The following is a 19,356-nucleotide window of genomic DNA, read 5'->3' as shown; positions in this document are numbered from 1 at the left end:
AGTCCTATTCCATACTACTTAACAAAAGCTAATGACAAACTCTAAAAGATCAAAAGAGCAGAATCTGAAGGCTGAGTTAAAAGGACTTGGGAAATACTTTGATCTTTCTGACACATCTACTTTTACAAAGTGTTAAACTAAGCCTGCACTAAAATTAAGCAAGAAACAGAGCAAACCATTAAAATGAAAATCAAAACCCTTCAAAGAAAAGTAACAAAATTCATAGTATCTACCATTTTAGCCGCAAAGTCCATTATATAATATAAAAACTAATAGAGGCAAAGGAAAATGTAATTTATCAAGAAAAAGGCAATCAACAGAAAATGTCCCAAAAGAGAATTTTGCTTTAAACTACTCATAAATATAAATACTAAAGTACTCATGTAAGAACATAAACACTAAGTGCTCAATACTACTAAGTATATAAATAGGAAAAGCCCCTTGATGTATGTTCCATCAATTAAAAACACAAAAATAATACAACTGAAAAATAGAGGAATTGAAATGAACATTTCACCAGAAATGGGGGCCTATAAGACAATTTTAAGCAGTCTAAAATATGTAAAAATATAACTGGACTAATAAATATAACAACCGATAAACAAAAGTTATCAAACTTAATTAAAAAGCAAGATTTAAGCTTATACATTTTAATGTAAGACCAGATAAGTTGAAATAATCAGAAGATATTACCATGCAAACAGCAAGGATTAAGAATAAGATGTTAGCAAAGGAATCTAATTAAGGCAGACTTCAAGGCACAATATATTACAAGATAAAATGACTATAATTTGGATAGAAAATGGAATACATCAGGAAGGCTTACAATTCTAGATATGCATACATCGGTAATAAATGACCTTCAAAATTCATGAAACAAAAAATAAGAGACAAATACATATTTTCAGTTAGAAATTTTATACCATCTCAGTACTTGATGGAGTAGATAAAACACCAATAAAGTATACCTCCATAAATTAAAAAAAGAAAATTAAGCAGGGCATGGCAGCTCACACCTGTACTCCTAGCTACTCAGGAGGCTGAGATCTGAGGATCAAGGATCAAAGCCAGCCCAGGCACAAAAGGACCTGAGACTCTTATCTCCAATTAACCTCTAGAAAATGGAAATGGGGCTTGGCTCAAGGGGAGGGTGATAGCCTTGAGCTGAACAGCTCAGTGACAGCGCCCAGGCCCAGTTCAAGCCCCATGACCCACCAAAAAAAAAAAAAAATACAACAACAACAACAAAAAAAACAGCGGGGCTCCCGCCTACAATCCTAGCAACTCAGGAGGCCAAGATATGAGGATCATGACTCAAAGCAAGCTAGGGCACTAAAGGCACTAAAGGCCATGAGACTCTTATCTCCAATTAACTACCACTAGAAAGCTGGAAGTGGTGGAAGTGGCATACTGTGGCTCAAAGGGCAGGGCAGTAGCCTTGAGCTGAAGAGCTCAGGGGCAGTGCCCAGGCTCAGGGTTCAAGCCCCATGACTGACTGACATACGTACACAAACACATATACACATACATACACACACACACACACACACACACACACACACACACACACACACAAATAAAAACAATAATACTGTAAAGCAGTATGATAACACGGGAGAGAAATGAAAGATTCAAAGACAAATGATGGTGGCTTAAAACTAGAAATCCCTATCAAAGCAGACAGACTAGAATTTAACTGACTTGTGCTGAATTACTGAATTATCTCACAGCAAACAATCATTCCAATCCTACCATTAAATACTATAAACCTTTTAATAAGGAAAAAGAAGCTGCTAAGATATTTAGCATCACTCAAATCTTCACTCACTCTTCACTCATTTGAAAAATCCAAGTTTAATGTTTCCATTAGAGAAAGCAATCTATACTAGTTAATTTATCCAATGTTATTATATATGCTTGACTCAACCATGACAAAAAGTTTTAGAAAGTCAACTATAAAGCACAAAGACACAGAAACACAAAGGTATCTGATAAGTATAAGTTGCTTTTACTAGTCTGCTTAGGTGTAAATATCAGTGAAGCCAAAGATGTTTACACATAAGTAAACAAACCTACAAAGACATAGCCATGCACCAAAATAAAGAAAAATTTACCCTACACAGCCATAAAATGATTTCGGAATGAGGAAAATGTTCATTGACTTCCTTTCTAGTGATGCAAACAGCTCCCCACTTTTGTACAGTATCTACAATCATCTAATAGATGCACTGTGTGTTCCAAAAGCTCCTTTAGAAATAGGAAAAATTCCTTCATTGTGGGACTGGCTGGTAGTTGGCACAATGGCGAACTGTACGTTCAATAAATCATTATCTCTATCTGCATGGTACTGAATAATAAAAAACTACTTTGCTTAGATGTTCTAAGCAAAGGGTTAAATACCACTTACATTGATAGAGTACAATACTTACTGGCTCATAACACAAGATATGAAAACCACAGCTTGTAGTCTTTTGGCATAATTTAATGTGCAGTATAAACATGAGAGACAATAGTCTCATTCATGTCAAATGTCTACACTGTACCTTTAAAATTCATTAGCAGTGATGTTACTAAGTACCACAATATTGTGTTTAGGAAAGATGGTTTCTTTTTTTTTTTTTTTTTGCCAGTCCTGGGCTTGAGCTCAGGGCCTGAGCACTGTCCTTGGACTTTCTCAAGGCTAGAGCTCTACCACTTGAGCCTCAGCACCACTTCTGGCTTTTTTCTATGTATGTGGTACCGAGGAATCGAACCCGGGTCTTCATGCATGCTAGGCAAGCACTTTAACCACTAGGCCAAACTCCCGGTCCCAGGAAAGATGGTTTCTATTGATCTTCCTCTGTGGATGTCTCTGAGTTGTCTATTATAATTTTCCTCAGCATTTCTTGGATTCCCTTTATTCTTCCACTCCCACTCCTCTATTCCATATAGATGGACAGAAATATAAACAATCAGGTGCAGTAGCTGTTCATTATCATTCTACAGCGTAAAGTTTTTTTAAAAACATGGATTAGACGTCAACAGACCTGGGCTACATGGCAAGTTGAGCTGATCCCTCTAAATTTCAGTAATTTCATCTACATTAAAACCTCATAGCTGCTAAGATAAAATGAGATAATGATTATAAGTACTATATAGAATAAACTCAATAGAAATGTTAGCCAATTCTACAGATAAATGGAGCACAGCTCATACTATTATGAAGTGGCACCTGTTCCACCCTGTCATTAGACTAGGACCTAAATGACAAAAACAGTGTTCTGATTCTAACTGTTCTATTTTTTTAATTCAAAATTGTCAAAGTTTCTTGTTTTTAATTCTCCAGTACATCAGTATCACAAGCATCTGACTATCTTCGAAGGGAAAAGGCCAAAAACAAGAAAGGAGAAGAGTAATAAAAGACTAGCAGTGGTTATATTCCAGATGACAGAATTTTCAGTGTCTTTTTTTTTCTTTTTCTTTGTTCCTTTCTGTAATCAGTAAGTACTGCTGTTTTTATTACTATTTAAAAGGCTTAAGTAGATGAGACATTATTAAATGAATCTCTTAGAATATTTACAAAGGCTTTTTAAAAATCATTCTAACAAAATCATTCATTTGAGGCTTTCAAATTTACTTTTACTACCAAAACTTACATACTTGAATTTTTCATAAGAAGATCCAAAGTGCCTATGTGGTAGACCTGGTAGTTATTGTCTATTGCTAATGAAGCAGCCAAAATGGAATTAACAAAACAGGAAGTGGCACTGTAGCTCAAGGAGTAGGACAGTGGCCTTGAGCTGAAGAGCTTAGGAACAACACCCAGGCCCAGAGTTCAAGTCCTGTAACTGACCAAAAGAAAAAAATCAACGAAACAAAGAAACTGAGACAGTTTTACTTAATTAAAAAAAAAAAAAGATTTATGGGCTAGGAATGTAACATACTGGTAGAATGCTTGCCTAGCATACATAAAGCCTTGGGTTTGATTCCTCAGTACCACATAAATAGAAAAAGCTAGAAGTGGTTCTGAGGCTCAAGTGGTAGCCTTGAGTAAAAGAAGCTTAAGAACAGTGTCCAGGCCCTGAGTTCAAGCCCCAGGATTGGCATTAATTATTTATTAAAAATTTGAGTTTACACGAAGAGTATTGAAAAATCATATCCCTTACATCCTTGCCTTAGGCAGATTTCTAGTTTTAAAAGCTGCTTTAAAAATAATTTAGTAATTAGGGCTGGGAGTTTGGCCTAGTGGTAGAGTGCTTGCCTAGCATGCACAAAGGCCCGGGTTCAATTCCTTGGTACCATATACTTAGAAAAAGCCAGAAGTGGTGCTGAGGCTCAAGTGGTAGAGTTCTATCCTTGAGAAAGTCCAAGGACAGTCCTCAGGCCCTGAGCTTAAGCCCAGGACTGACAAAAAAAAAAAAAAAAATAATAATAATAATTTAGTAATTAGTGCTAGTGGCTCGCTCTCGCCTGTAATCCTAGTTACGCAAGAGGCTAAGATGTGAGGATGGAGGTTCAAAGACACTACATTTTCTTTTTTTTTTTTTGCCAGTCCTGGGCTTGAGCTCAGGGCCTGAGCACTGTCCTTGGACTTTCTCAAGGCTAGAGCTCTACCACTTGAGCCTCAGCACCACTTCCAGCTTTTTTGTACGTATGTGGTACCAAGGAATCGAACCCAGGTATTCACTCATGCTAGGCAAGCACTTTAACCACTAGGCCAAACTCCCAGCCCGACACTAAAGATTCTTATCTCCAATCACCACCACAAAACTGGAAGTGCTGTTGTGGCTCAAAGTGGTAGAGCACTAACCTTGAGCTGAAGAGCTCCAGGACAGCTCCCAGGCCCAGAGGTCAAGCCCCATGACACAAAAAAAATCAGTAGAATGCCCAGAAAACAAGCTGAGTCCTGGGATCAAGGACCACAACCAACACTTCAATGAAGACTTGTCTAAGTTCTAAACTTCATAGTATTTAAAAAGACACGAAAAATTCACTATCAGATATGAAGTAGTTATTATGTACATATACACATCACCAATAAGCAGGGATGAACTGAGAAGTTGCTACACAATAAGGGGATGATTTGTCTCTGCCATTCTAGATAGTAATTCTAAGTTGTATATATATTAAAGATTATAGGGGCTGGGAGTTTGGCCTCGTGGTAGAGTCCTTGCCTAGCAAGCAAAAGACCCGGGTCTACTTTTTTGGTACCATATACATAAAAAAGGCTGTGAGTGGTACTGTGGCTCACGAGGTAGAGTGCTAACCTTGACGAAAGTCCAAGGACAGTATAGAGGCCCTGAGTTCAAGCTCCAGGACTGGCAAAAAAAAAAATATATATGTGTGTGTGTGTGTGTGTGTGTGTGTGTGTGTGTGTGTGTGTGTGTGTGTGTGTGTGTGTGTATGTATGTGTGTATACATATCCAGATTTGGGTGACCAATTTTAGATGAAAAGACATGAGAACTCCAAAGTACTTGAAAGGTAAGTTTTTGTCATTAAAAAACTGATAGAGGAGCCTAGGGTTTGACCTAGTGGTAGAGTGCTTACCTACCATGCACAAAGACCCAGGTTCAATTCCTCAGTAGCATATACAAAGAAAAAGCCAGAAGTGGTACTAGCCTTGACAAATCCCAAGGACAGTGCTCAGGCCCTGAGCTCAAGGCCAGGACTGGCAAAAAAAAAAAAAACAAAAAAATCGGTGGGCCAGGAGTGTACCCTAGTGGTAAAGGGCTTTGCCTAGCATGTATGAAGCCCTCCCTGGGTTTGATTCCTTGGCACTACATACACTGAAAAAGCTTAGAAGTGCTCTCAGCACTAGCCTTGAGAAAGTTCAAAGACAGTGCCCAGGTCAAGCCCCAGGACTGGTGGAAGAAAGCAACGGGGGGGGGGGGGGGGGGGGAGGAGTAGAGGGAGAGAGGGAGAGAGGGAGAGAGGGAGGGAGGGAGGGAGGGAGGGAGGGACGGAAGACGGACATTGGTCAGATCATAAAAGGATTTCATACTTCATTTAGTATGAAGCAAGGAGGGCAAGATCATGACTTTATCTTATAAAGGTCAGTGTAGTAGCAGTATATGTTAGATGAGATCTAGAGTTCCTGTTCTTTAACTCAACAGAAGGGGTAGAATAAAGAATTCAATGGTGCCTCTTTTAGGCTCTTTTCTTTCTTGTGTTTGTTTTGTTTCTGTTTTCATTTGAGCAGCTAGTTTACTACAATAAAAAAGATAAAAGAAGGAATGGATTTATGAAAAAAGAGCCAAGAGGAAATCAAGAATCGAATTTCTCAAGGTGAAACTGGTTATTAAATATATAAATTGTTCAGAAGGCAGCCCCACAGGATGTAATTTCTATAATAGTGTATGTTACTATTTATTGCTTCATTTAAAAATATAACTTATTAGCAGAGTGCAGTGGCTCACTCCTGTAATCCTAGCTACTCAGTAGGCTGAGATCTGAGGATCTAAAGACCCAGAGACTCTCCAAATAACCACTAGAAAACAGGTAGTTGTGTAGTAGCTCAAGGCATAGGGTGGTGGATAATGCCCAAACCCAGAGGTAGAGTGGTAGTTTTGAGCTGAAGAGCTCAGGGACAGCACCCGGGCCCAGAGTTCAAGCCTCACGACCGACCAAATATTATTATTATTATTATTATTATTAATAATAATAATATAGATAGATAATCTTATAAAACTGGGCCATGAGTTTGGCCTAGTGGTACAGTGCTTCCCCAGTGTGTATGAAGACCCTGGTTCAATTCCTTGGTACTACATAGAAAGGGCCAAAGTGGTGCTATGGCTCATATGGTAGAGCTCTAGCCATGAGAAAGCTCAAGGACAGTGCTCAGGCCCTGAGTTCAAGCCCCAGGACTAGCAAAAAATACATACATATATAACTTATAAAACTATGAACATAAATAAAAATAAAGACATCCACTGAAGATAAATCAACACTTTTTTGCAACATTTTCATAATGTTTTATAACAGTCACCACAGTAAAAGATAGTACCAGGTTGGTTATTGTTCATGTTATTGTCATCCTTAAAGTGAGGGGGCCAGGAGTATGGGAGAGTACCTGCCTAGGCACTCACGCTTGAAGCTCTGGGTTCAATTTCTCCGTACCTCATACACAGAAAAGGCCAGAAATGACATTATGGCTCAAGTGGTAGAGTGCTAGCCTTGAGCAATAAAAGCTCAGGCTCTGGAATGAAAAAAAAAAAAAAAAAAAGGAAGAAGAATCTGAAGGACTGAGTAGTAATTATCAGACCCATAAAGCTTCAAAATGTCCAATTCCAGGGACCATGCTTTAAAGTAAGTACACTACACTGAATTCTACTTTTGTTCTATAGAAATGAGATATACTAAAAGAACAGATCCAATAGCAATATTAGTGCCACATAAACATTAATACCACAGAATTTTCATGATATAAGACAAAAATATACTTTCTCTACAGGTAGGTGAAAAAAGACAAGAAACTGGGGCCGGGAGTTTGGCCTAGTGGTTAAAGTGCTTGCCTAGCATGCATGAAGACCTGGGTTTGATTCCTCAGTACCACATACATAGCAAAAAGCCACAAGTGGTGCTGTGGCTCAAGTGATAGAGCCCTAGCCTTGAGAAAATCCAGAGACAGTGCTCAGGCCCTGAGCCCAAGCCCAGGACTGGCAAAAAAAAGACAAGAAACTAAGAAAATTCTGTTATGTTAGAAAGACAGAGTTTTTCATTCTGAAAGGAATGCGTTTTCTGGACGAGAAAATGAAAGAAGTAATGGCATTTCGGGGACTCACATTCCCATATTCCCATAATGTTATATTCCTTTCAACTTCAGTCAACCCACTTCTTCCTATGTCTCCCTTACAACTTAAATCAAATTTCATTTTCTCACAGCAAGACCTTCACTATCTCTCTCCAACCTCAGTCTCTCATAGATTCTACATCTTTTCCTTCATTGTATTTAATATAATCTGAAACAGTAATTGTACTTGCTTAATAGCAATCTCCATAGGACCAGCATTTGAAGAGATAGATACTATGCTACTGTATCCTTACTAATCTATCACAGTTCCTGGAACATAACAGGTCCTGATTAAGTATTTCATTAAGAAATGGCAAAACAGGCTGTGTCTGACAAAGGTTAGTTAACATGTATGTACAAGACACGACTATGACCTAGACACTGCTCCACATGCCTTATATGTATCATATCTAATTCATACAGAAATCCTGTGAAGCATAAAGGTTATTGCCCTTTTCACTTAACAGATAAGAGATTAAAGGATAGAGAACAGGTAAGTAGACTCAGGTGCCACTAGTTAGTGATAGATAAGAAATCCAATTATAAGTCGTTTGACTGTAAAGACAGTGATCTCACATACAGTGGCATACTGATAATACACTAAAATTATTTCTACAGGAAGAGTTTTATTTGTAGAAACTGTGGTAATATTATTGTAGATTGAGATATTATTTTTAACTTGACCAGATACAGCACTTCATAAGGAAAGACTGATTACACTGTCAGGCTTGCTTTGCCTGACCAAAAAAAAGAAAACAAGGAAGTGTCAAATGTGGAACATGCCCTCCACACGTCCACCATACTAATTCACTACGTACAAATCAACTTGAAAAGGCGACAGGTAGATGAAATATTTGGACTTTTCCTTGTTATACTTCTTTTTAAAAGAATCCCTGCCTGAGGTAAAAGAACCAAGAAGTCAAGCCAAAACAAACAAGCCACAAGCTCTTAGGTCAGGCCATCAGATTAATGGAATGTTAAAATATTTTTCATTGTTAAAAACATATTACTTGGCCGGGAGTTTGGCCTAGTGGTAGAGTGCTTGTCTAGCATGCACGAAGACCCGAGTTTGATTCCTCGGTACCACATACATAGAAAAAAGCCAGAAGTGGTGCTGGGGCTCAAATGGTAGAGCTCTAGCCTTGAGAAAGTCTAAGGACAGTGCTCAGGCCCTGAGCCCAAGCCCAGGACCGGCAAAAAAAAAAAAAAACAACATATGACTTTGTTTCTGCATATTTTGTGGCCGAAACAAATCTGGAATGGAATATTAATAGCAACAACAACAAAAGTAAAAGCCTTCTATATGGCTATACAAGGCTTTTATTCAGTGTTATCTATATACTGATCAAGTAATAAAAAACAGCAAATAATCCGACATTAAACATGACAAATTGTGGCTGGGCACTGGTGACTCACATCTGTAATCCTAAGTACTCAGGAGGCTGAGATCTGAGGAATACAGCTCAAAGCCAGCCCAGGCATAAAAGTCCCTAAGACTCTTATCTCCAACTAACTACCAGAAAACTGGAAGTGGCGCTGTGACTCAAAGTGGTAGAGCACTAGCCTTGAGCTGAAGAGCTCAGGGACAGCGCCCAGGTCCAGAGTTCAAGCCCAATGACCAACCCCACCCCCCCCCCCCAAAAAAAAAAAACCACCAGACAAGTAATTCTAACTTACTCAGGAGGCTGAAATCTGAAGATCATGGACCAAACCCAGCCCAGGGAGGAAAATACTGCAATAAACTATCCAAAAAGCTGGAAGTAGAGGTGTGGCTCAAGTGGCAGAGCACTAGCCTTGAGCAAAAAAATGCAGGCCCTGAGTTCAAGCAAGCCCAAGAACTACAGCCCTGAGTTGAAGCGCACATGTACAACAAGTACATGCACACAATTGTTCTGGTGGACCACTAACTGCTAGGCAGGTCATGTGTGAAACAACGTTGGTGTTACTTAACATCAGTGTCTCAGGGTTGGCAGGACATGGTTAGTAACACAACTGCCAGCCCTTAGAGAGGACACCACTACGGCTCTTAGACAGTGATGTGACCAAGGACTTCAAGCATGACTATGCAGGTCAGAGCTATTATGCTGCAACCAATTAAAATGTTCCCACCCAGCCCACTAAAAAAGTGAAAGAAAAAATCTTAAGCTATGGTAAAATTCCTACATTCTTACCAACTGGACTTCACCAAAAGCACCTCTTCCAATAACTTTTACCACATCGTAGTCTTCTGCTTTCATCTGTAAACCTCTGATTTTTTTCACAATTTTCTCATCTGTAATAAAAATGTCATATTTGTAATAGCAGTCATCATTTTTATTAACAGTATTTTTAAATAATCACCAAACTTGTAAACATATTTTTACTTCATAAAGTGGACTTCATTTACAAAATGGCATCTAAAGACTCCTATTTTAAAATTATAAAATATACATTATTCTAACTAGCATCAGAGAACCAGAACACTCCATGTTTCTGTTTTTGTGGGTTGTGGGACTTGAACTCTGGGCCTGGGTGTTGTCCCTGAGCTCTTCAGCTCAAGGCTACTATAATACTACTTCCGGTTTTCTGGTGGTTAACTGGAGATAAGAGTCTTATGAACTTTAGTGCCCAGGCTGGCTATGAATGGTGATCCTAAGATTTCAGCCTCTTGAGTAGCTAGGATTACAGGCATGAGCCACCATGCCCAGCTAATACTCCATGTTTTTGTTTATTCATTTTGTGGTTTTCTTTTAGTGGAGGGTAGTTGTGGGGAGAAGCAGTCAACCCAGCAATGTCCCTGAGCTCTTATGCTTAAGGCCAGTCATCTAACACTGAGCCACAGCTCCACTTCTGCCTTTCTGGTGGTAAACTGGAGATTGCCTGACAGGGCTAGCTTTGAACAGAGATCATCACATCTCAGCCTTTAGGGCAGTCAGGATTTGTGAACCACCATTTCCTCTTATTCCACAGTTTTTTTTTTTTAAATATGGTTACAAGAAGACTATTAACTGGCAAAAAGCAACAATTAAGCTTCTTAGTTCCTCACTCTGTTGCTTGACAAACTGAATGTCAGCTTAACAGAGTAAGGACCCAGTAATCCTCATATGTTATAGCTCATAACAGATAGCTGCCATGAAGCATCATCTATTTTTTCAAAAAAGACTACTTATATATTTCATGTACAGTAACTACAGACAAGACTGCTTAGTGGGGTGATATCTCCCATTCATTAATTAAATTTGGCAACTCCAAAGTAAAGAGTATATTGTAGTAATAATGCATGTATCTATTATTTTAAGAATTTCTTATCCTAAGAATTAAATTAATTGCAAATACCAATACTGGCATATATTAAGGATAAGGAAGTATCTTATAGTAATTATCATCCAATCATTTTTCCTTAAATGCCTACGTATATAGAAACATAAACCTTATTAAGTCAAAAATACGGGAGATCTCAATATTAAAGTTTCTCTTGGAGCTGTCACAATTTGTCCTAAAGCATCTAGTTTGAATAATTATATAAAATTTTGAACTTTATGTACTTTACATATTACAACTTTGTTTTGTACTTTATCTTTGAAAGAATACTGGTTTTAAGCCTGTAATCCTAGCTACTCAGGAGGCTGAGATCTGAGGACTGCAGCTCAAAGCCAGCCCAGGCACAAAAGTCCATTAGACTCATCTCCAATTAACTACCAGAAAACTGCAAGTGGCACTGTGGCTCAAGGGGTAAGGTTAGGGCAGTAGCCTTAGCTGAAGAGCTCAAGGACAGATCCCAGGCCCAGAGTTCAAGACCCATAACAGACCCCCCCCCCAAAAAAATACTGGCTTTAAAAAGAACAAAGGGGGGGGGGGGAATGGGCTTGAACTTTGGGCACTGTCTTGAGCTCTGTAGCACAAGGCTGCTAGTGCACCACTTTGAGCCACAGCACCACTTCCAATTTTCTGGTATTTAGTTTGAGATGAGTCTCATAGACTTTTCTCCCCAGGCTGACTTAGTGGTAGAGTGCTTCCTTAGCATGCACATAGCCCTAAGTTTGATTCTTTAGTATCACATAAACAGAAAAAGGCTCAAGATGAGCCTTGCACATAGGAGGCTCAGGGACAGACAGCCCAGACCGGAGTTGAAGGCCCAGGATGGGGTAAAAAAAAGAAAAGAACAAAATCTAAAAAGAGTGAAGGGTTAACTATTTAAAAAAAAAAAAAAAAAACTTAGGCCAGCAGTTTGGCCTAGTGGTAAAAGTACTTGTCTGGCATACAGATTCCTCAGTATCATGTACAAAGAAAAAGCTGGAAGTGGTGCTATGGCTCAAGTGGTAGAGCTCTAGCCTTGAGAAAGCCCAAAGACAGTGCTCAGGCCCTAAGTTCAAGCCCCAGGACTGGCAAAAAAAACCCCAAAAACCAAAAACCAACCTTAAGTGTAATAAGTTAGTGAGCTAATAGATTAAGCTAATACACTTATACACTAAAATATCAAACAAAATCTAGCCAAAGCACAACTGTGTGACGAAATATGATTAAAAAGAAGCATACTTACATCTGTTTAAGAAATTATCTATATTCTTATTTTTCCTCAAAGCAGGAAAATCCAAATCAAGGACCAAGGAATTTAAGCCATCCTGTTCAAAAATAAAAATGAAAAGTTTTTATAGTTTCCAAGTAGTCAAAAATGTTTTTAAATATTATCATATATTTTCACTGAATAAACATCAACCCACTTTGTTATAATACTGTCTATTCTTCATAGCCACAGCTTTAACTGGGTTCCTAGCAAGAGAACACTAAGATTAAGGGTCTGAGTTGGTGGTAGAGTTCTTGCCTAGCCTCCATAAAGCTCTAGGTAAAATCCTCAGGACCACCATTTAAAAAAGTAAAAACAGGGCTGGGAGCTTGGCCTAGTGGTAGAGTGCTTGCCTACCACGCAGAAAGACCTGAGTTTGATTTGTAGGCACCACATATACAGAAAAAGCCTGAAGTGGTGATATGGCTCAAGTAGTAGGGCTCTAGCCTTGAGAAAGCCCAAGAACAGCACTCAGGCCCCCGAGTTCAGTCCCTAGAACTGACAAAAAAAAAAAAAAGGTAAAAACAAGTATAAAAATATAAAACAATTATGCTAGGACACAAAATTCAAAAGTAACACTATCCTGATCCTTTGGAAACTCAAGCTTCAAAACTAAACTTTCTCTGGAAAAACTGTGTGGAAACATTTAAAATGTAGTGTCTGGATTTTTGTTTTCTTAAGTCCTCTATATTTTCTCTATTTTACCAATGAGAATTCATTAAATTTATAATTGAAGTAGGAAAAAGTAAACACAGACAATTTGGTGGCGATTTTTTTAAGCTAATAAAAGTCCCCAAATCAATAAATTATTCTACAAGCATGACTGTAAAAGTGGTTGTATTTCTAAACCACTGCATGCATGACTGTGCCATCCCCTAATAACTTGAAGCATACAGGAGGGAACCATCTCAATTTAGCTATCAAAAAAATAAAATCAAGGCTCAGGGAAATGAAATGAAACAACAGCAGGAGGATGCTACCTAAGTCTTTGGATATGCTATATTTAATTCATTCCCTAATATGAACAATGAGACTGACACCCTGCTAAAAGAAATAACGGAGACTTGAAAGGGTTAAAAAAATGGATTGAAGGACTGCAGGAAAGAAAACAGTAATAAAAAGATTTCTTTTTAGATCTCCTCAGAGAACGTGGAGAAAATTACATATTTTTCCTGAAGCTTAGATTTATTTATCTTTTTTTTTTTTTGCCAGTCCTGGGGCTTGAACTCGGAGCCTGAGCACTGTCCTTAGGCCTTCCTCAAGGCTAGTGCTCTACCACTTGAGCCATAGCACCACTTCTGGAATTGAACCTGGTCCTTGTACATGCTAGGCAAGCACTCTACCACTAGGCCGAACTCCCAGCTAACATCATTTTTAAAGAAGGTTAAATCCTAGCCTGTTTTTTTGAATGTGAATAGATCCAATCAGTAGACAGGCTGAGCTATCATTAGCTCATAACTATGATGAAAGCCCGTGTCACATATACCTTAAGCTGAAGCCTGGTGGGGGGGGTGTCAATTTAAGTTTGTGATTACTTTTGTAAAAGGTAGATGTACTAAAGCTAAGATAAAGATTGTTTGTTTTTTTTTTAAGAATAAAAATACATTCAAAGCCAAGTACAGACAGCTCATGTCTGTAATCCTCCAGCCACTCAGGAGGATATGAGGGTCAGCCGCAGGAAAAGCCTGGAAGACTCTTATATCCAATTAACTACGGAGACAGGAGGTGGGGGAGAAGGGGGGAGAGGGAGAGGAAGGAGGAGGAGGAGGGAGGAAGAGAAGCTAGCTAGCACTCTACCACTTGTGCCATAGAAGCACCATTCTCGATGCTGGTACTGAGGAATTCAACGCAGGACTTCATGACAAATTCCTAGCCGACTCTTAGGAACTTCAACTGTTAAATTCAGCACCCAAACTCACCTGAAAACTGTAATTCTGCCTGTGGGTAGTATTTAAGAGTACAAAACGGAGTAGAGCTTCCAGGGATGGTGTCTAGAGGACATCAAAATGGTTCAGCAACTGACTGACATACCGCTGTAGGCTTTCCTACAATACAGCCTCTAACAAAACCAGGCTGTCCCGAACTCCTAGCAATAGAACTGTTTACCTTTACAGCAAAAAGGTCGGGCAAGCACCACAATCTGCCTGTGATGTGTGCCCAGGCTGACTTGGGGGGGGGGGGGGGGAGATACTGTGAGACCTAAAGTCTTCATGTGATTGTAAAAAAAAAAAAAAAAAAAAAAAGTCAGCAGGGCTGTTTTCTTTCCAGATGCTGATTGGAAAACTTTTTTTTTTTTTTTTTTTTTTTTGCCAGTCCTGGGCTTGAGCTCAGGGCCTGAACACTGTCTTTGGATTTTCTCAAGGCTAGAGCTCTACCACTTGAGCCTCAGCACCACTTCTGGCTTTTTTCTATGTATGTGGTACCGAGGAATCGAACCCGGGTCTTCATGCATGCTAGGCAAGCACTTTAACCACTAGGCCAAACTCCCGGCCCCGGAAAACTTATATTTTAATATAGTGTCAGGTGGTGCTGGAAAAATGGGCAGCCATATGCAGAAAACTAAAAAATGATCCTAGCCTTTCGCCATGCACAAGCATTAACTCAAAATGAATCAAAGACCTCAATATCAGACCTGAAACCTTAAAAATAAAGTTTCTGCACAGATAAAAGCATAGCTACTAAAGTAGAAAGACAGCCAACCAAATGGGAAAATATATTTACCAACAATACATCAGACAAATGCTTAATACCCAGTATCTACAAGGAACTCAAGAAACTAATCCCCTCCAAACCCAACAAACCAATCACTAAATGGGCAAGGGAACAAAGAGAGAGACTAATCAAAAGAAGAGGTTAAAATGGCAGAAAAACATATGAGAAAATGCTCATGATCCATGGTCATAAAGGAAATGCAAATAAAAACAACCCTAAGATACCACCTTACCCCAGTTAGAATGGCCAATACTCTGAACTCAGACAATGACAAATGCTGGCGGGGTTGTGGAGAAAGAGGAACCCTACTACACTGCTGGTGGGAATGTAAACTAGTTCAGCTACTCTGGAAAGCAGTTTGGATGTTTCTTAAAGAACGGAAACTAGACCTTCCCTACAATCCTGCCACACCACTCCTGGGCATCTCTCCTAAGCATCATAACCCAGGGTATGATAAGGACACCTGCTCAGCCATGTTCATCTCTGCGATATTCACAATAGCCAAGTAATGGAAACAACCCAGATGCCCTACTGCAGATGAATGGATACCAAAAATGTGGTGCAACATGGTAATGGAAATATAAACATAACTATATAGACATAAAAACCTATGACTCTATAGGCATAATGTTTTATTTCATAAATTAATGTTTCTATGACATACAAACCCTTAACCTAATTGTGATTAAGTTCTAAATACTAAGTCCCAGTGATTGTAAATAGATTCCCTCCTTGAACACTTGAATGTTAAACTTGTCATTTAAAATATGATGTAAAAATCAACGTTAATAAATTCTTTTAAAAAAATGTGGTGCGCGCACGCGCGCGCACACACACACACACACACACACACAATGGAATTCTACATAGCCAACAGACAAGATAAAATAATAGCATTCACTGGGAAGTGGATGAAGTTAGAGCAAATCATGTTGAGTGAGATAAGATCAAAGGAACAAAAGGTACATGGTATCCTTAATATGTGGATATTAAATCCAAATAGTACAAGAGCGATGACTCAATATTTGGGTACCCAATGTTATGCACATGGTCTTGGAGATATAAACGTAACTACATAGACATAAAAATATAACATTATGTCTATAGACATGTTTTATTACATACATTAATATGTACCTAGCACATACAAACCCTCAGTTTAATTTTAATTATGTTCTAAAATCTAAGTGCCAGTAATTGTATAGAGAGCTTCCCTTCTTGAATACTTGTTTGTTAAGCATAACATTTGAAACATGATGTAAAAATCAATGTTAATAAATTCTTTAATTAAAAAAAAAAAAACAGAATTGTCCCAACTAAGAAAGGAAAGACTGGGATGTTTTTTCTATTAACTCCTATCAGTCATTGATAGAGGAGTAAGTAGGAGATATTAACTTTCCAGCTTGTCTATTCTGCCCTAAAATGTATGCCAAGCAAGTACTGCAGCTAAGAGCCCTCAAACAAAAAGTAGTGGGTATTTTCTGTTGCACTGACAGGCTGCAAAGGAGTAGTTTGTGCTGAGAAGTTGTAGACAAGGCACTGACACTGTCTTGCACATTAACAAGTAACTTGTATTTCCCCAACTGGGCAAAGTTTTCCACATTGTTTCATATTTTTTTTTCAACAACTTGTATTATCTTTGTCTTTTACTTAAAAGTACTCTGAGTGGTAGTCGACACATTATTGTCTTCGCCTGTGTATTTCCCTAAACTAAGCAATGAGTTAGAGAACCTTTTCATATGAGAATTGGTTATCCTTATGTTTTCTGGATATGAATTCTTTTCAACCATAAGAACTACAAATGTTTCTACTTGCTTCACTGCTTACCCTCCCCCCCCCCCTTTTTTTGGTCTATTGTGGGGCTTACAGTTAGACACTGTCCCTGAGTTGCTGTTTGTTTTTGCTTAATGCTAATGCTCTACCACTCTGAGCCACAGCTCCACTTTGGTTTTCTGGTGGTTAATTGGAGATAAATCTTAACAGACTTTTTAGTGGGCTGACTTTGAACCTCAATCCTCAGGGCTCAGCCTCCTGAATAATTAGGATTACAAGCATTGAGACACCTGGACCCAATTAGCCTTTCACCCTTTTTTGTTGGTGGTGGTCATGGGGCTTGAACTCACGAGCCTGCTCAAGGCTAATGCTCTACCACTTGAGCCACAGCGCCAATTCCACTCTGTTTTTTAAGGTGTATCCCAGGCTGGTCTCAAACTCATGATCCTCCTGCTTCACTGGTAGGTACTACCACAGTTTGCAGCCTTTCACTTTTAATAAAAATATATTCTTAAGTTTAACTTAAAAAAAAAAATAGTGTAGGGTGAGCCGGGAGTGTGGCCTAATGGTAGAATACTTGCTTAGCATGCAGAAAGCCCTGGGTTTGATTCCTCAGTACTCAAAGAAAAAGAAAGCCAGGCATGGTAGTTCATACCTGTAATCCTAGCTACTCAGGAGGATGAGATTTGAAGATGAAGGTTTAAAGCCAGCCCAGGCTGTGTTCAAAATGTAGGACAGTAGCCTTGAGCTGAAGAGTTGAAGAGCTCAGGGACAGTGCCCAAGCCCAGAGCTCAAGCCCCATGACAAGAGGGAGGGGGGGACAGACAGAAAGAGTGGGGGGAGGGGGGAGAGAGAGACAGAGACAGAGACAGAGACAGAGAGACAGAGAGAGCTCGCTTTGGCTAAAGCAGTAGAGCGCTAGCCTTGAGAAAGCGGGGCTGAGAAAGCGGGGCGGGGGGGGGGGAGTTTCATATACCACAAGAGCAACAACTTCACCTTTTTCTGGGGTTTTGTTTTTCATTTTTTTTGTCTTATTAATGCAGTGTGCTAGTCAGTCTAATTTTGTTCAGATGACTGCAAGACCTGGAAAGACGGTTGTTGCTATTGTTGTATAACAACATGCTGTTATTATTGGTATGTACACACACGTATACACACACAAGTTGAAAAATTTGTTAAATTGACATTGTATAGAAATTAACAGCCATATTGGTCTAAAAATGTTAAACTTAATTTTTCCCATTTGTCAGGAGTAAATGCACTGTACTAAATGTATAAGGGCTTATTTACATGGGCTCGATTACAACAATAAATGAAGCTCTAGCTGAGAAAAACTTACTGTTACTCTGAATTCATATTCAGAAGACTACAAAGAACTTTAAGACTTCAAATCATGCACCTTGTACTGTGAAATCTGTTCACAAAAACTTATACAATTATACAAGTCTATACAACATTTGAATGAACAACAAGGACTTTTCTTTCTTGGCAGGGCCATGCACTTGGCTAAGTAAATGCTCTACCACTGAGCCACACCTTCTACCTTCAAACAGGTTCTCATGTTTGGTCTGGGCAGGCTGGACAGTGATCTTCCTATTTCTGCTTTCCACACAGATGAGATGACAGAAATGACCACTGTGTCAGCTTTTGGTTGGTTGCGATGGGGTGTCTCAAACTTTTTGCCCAGGTAGCCTCAAACCTCAACCCTTCCTCCTCAGCCTCATGAGTCCCTTTGATTACAGCACAAAACATTATGCCTGATTAACAGTAAGAATTTTTCTTACCACTTTGTACCATGTATGGTACAAAGCACTATAAATTAAATATGAATCCTCACAACAACACATAAGCTAGCTACTAATGGTACATTACAACAGTAGCCACAAAAACTGAAGCTCAGGGTTAAAAAGTTTCCCCACGCCAGTTTACATGTTAACAGGATTTGAATTTTATGATACTTCTGTGCTATTATTGTGCTAAGATTACTGAATTTAAAGTTAATGACGTTATTCCTATAATAGAATACGAACACTATACAGGCATTAAAGTTGTTACAGCAAAAGAAAACGGTTGTAGATCATATGAAGCATATTACTATATATCTGCTATACAAACAAGTAATCAGGAAATACTAAATTAATTTGCAATACATTTCCTAACAACTTTAAATACAAATGCGAAACGAAAAACTGCAAAACCATAATGTATGGGACCAACATGTTTTGGACTGTTTAAACAGAATTTATGTATTTTGGGGATAAGGCACAAATGTAGAGACAAAAATTCATTTCACCTTGAAATACACATAACATATATAGCCTGATGGTAATTTTATTATTATATAAGCCATACCACTTTAGTAAGTCTGAATGTTGCCTACAACCTATCATGAAGTCAGGTACACAATTCTCCACTGTACTGCTTTTAAAATGTTAGTTTTTGTGATAATACTGGGGCTTGAACTCAGGGCCTGGCATTAAGCTTTTTCAAAAACTTAAGTCTGGAATTCTACTACTTAAACCACAGTTCTACCTCCTTTTTGTTTTGTTTGCCAGTCCT

The 19,356-nt window shown here is 38.8% G+C and overlaps 1 protein-coding gene across 1 annotated transcript in view; it reads right to left on the bottom strand.

Annotated features, from left to right (window-relative positions):
• Positions 1 to 19,356, bottom strand: part of Rock2 (Rho associated coiled-coil containing protein kinase 2) — a 90,556-nt gene that overhangs the window by 46,925 nt on the left and 24,275 nt on the right. The window contains exons 2-3 of the mRNA XM_090337440.1: positions 12,289 to 12,370; positions 9,941 to 10,041 (exon numbers count right to left, since the gene is read on the bottom strand). Coding sequence (XP_090193566.1) covers positions 9,941 to 10,041; positions 12,289 to 12,370 — 183 coding nt within the window. The remainder of the gene's footprint in view (positions 1 to 9,940; positions 10,042 to 12,288; positions 12,371 to 19,356) is intronic.

Source organism: Megascapheus bottae, chromosome 7 (genome assembly GCF_031878675.1).
Source record: "Megascapheus bottae isolate mThoBot1 chromosome 7, mThoBot2.hap1, whole genome shotgun sequence".
NCBI lineage: Eukaryota > Metazoa > Chordata > Mammalia > Rodentia > Geomyidae > Megascapheus > Megascapheus bottae.
This window is presented reverse-complemented; position numbering and strand designations above follow the sequence as displayed.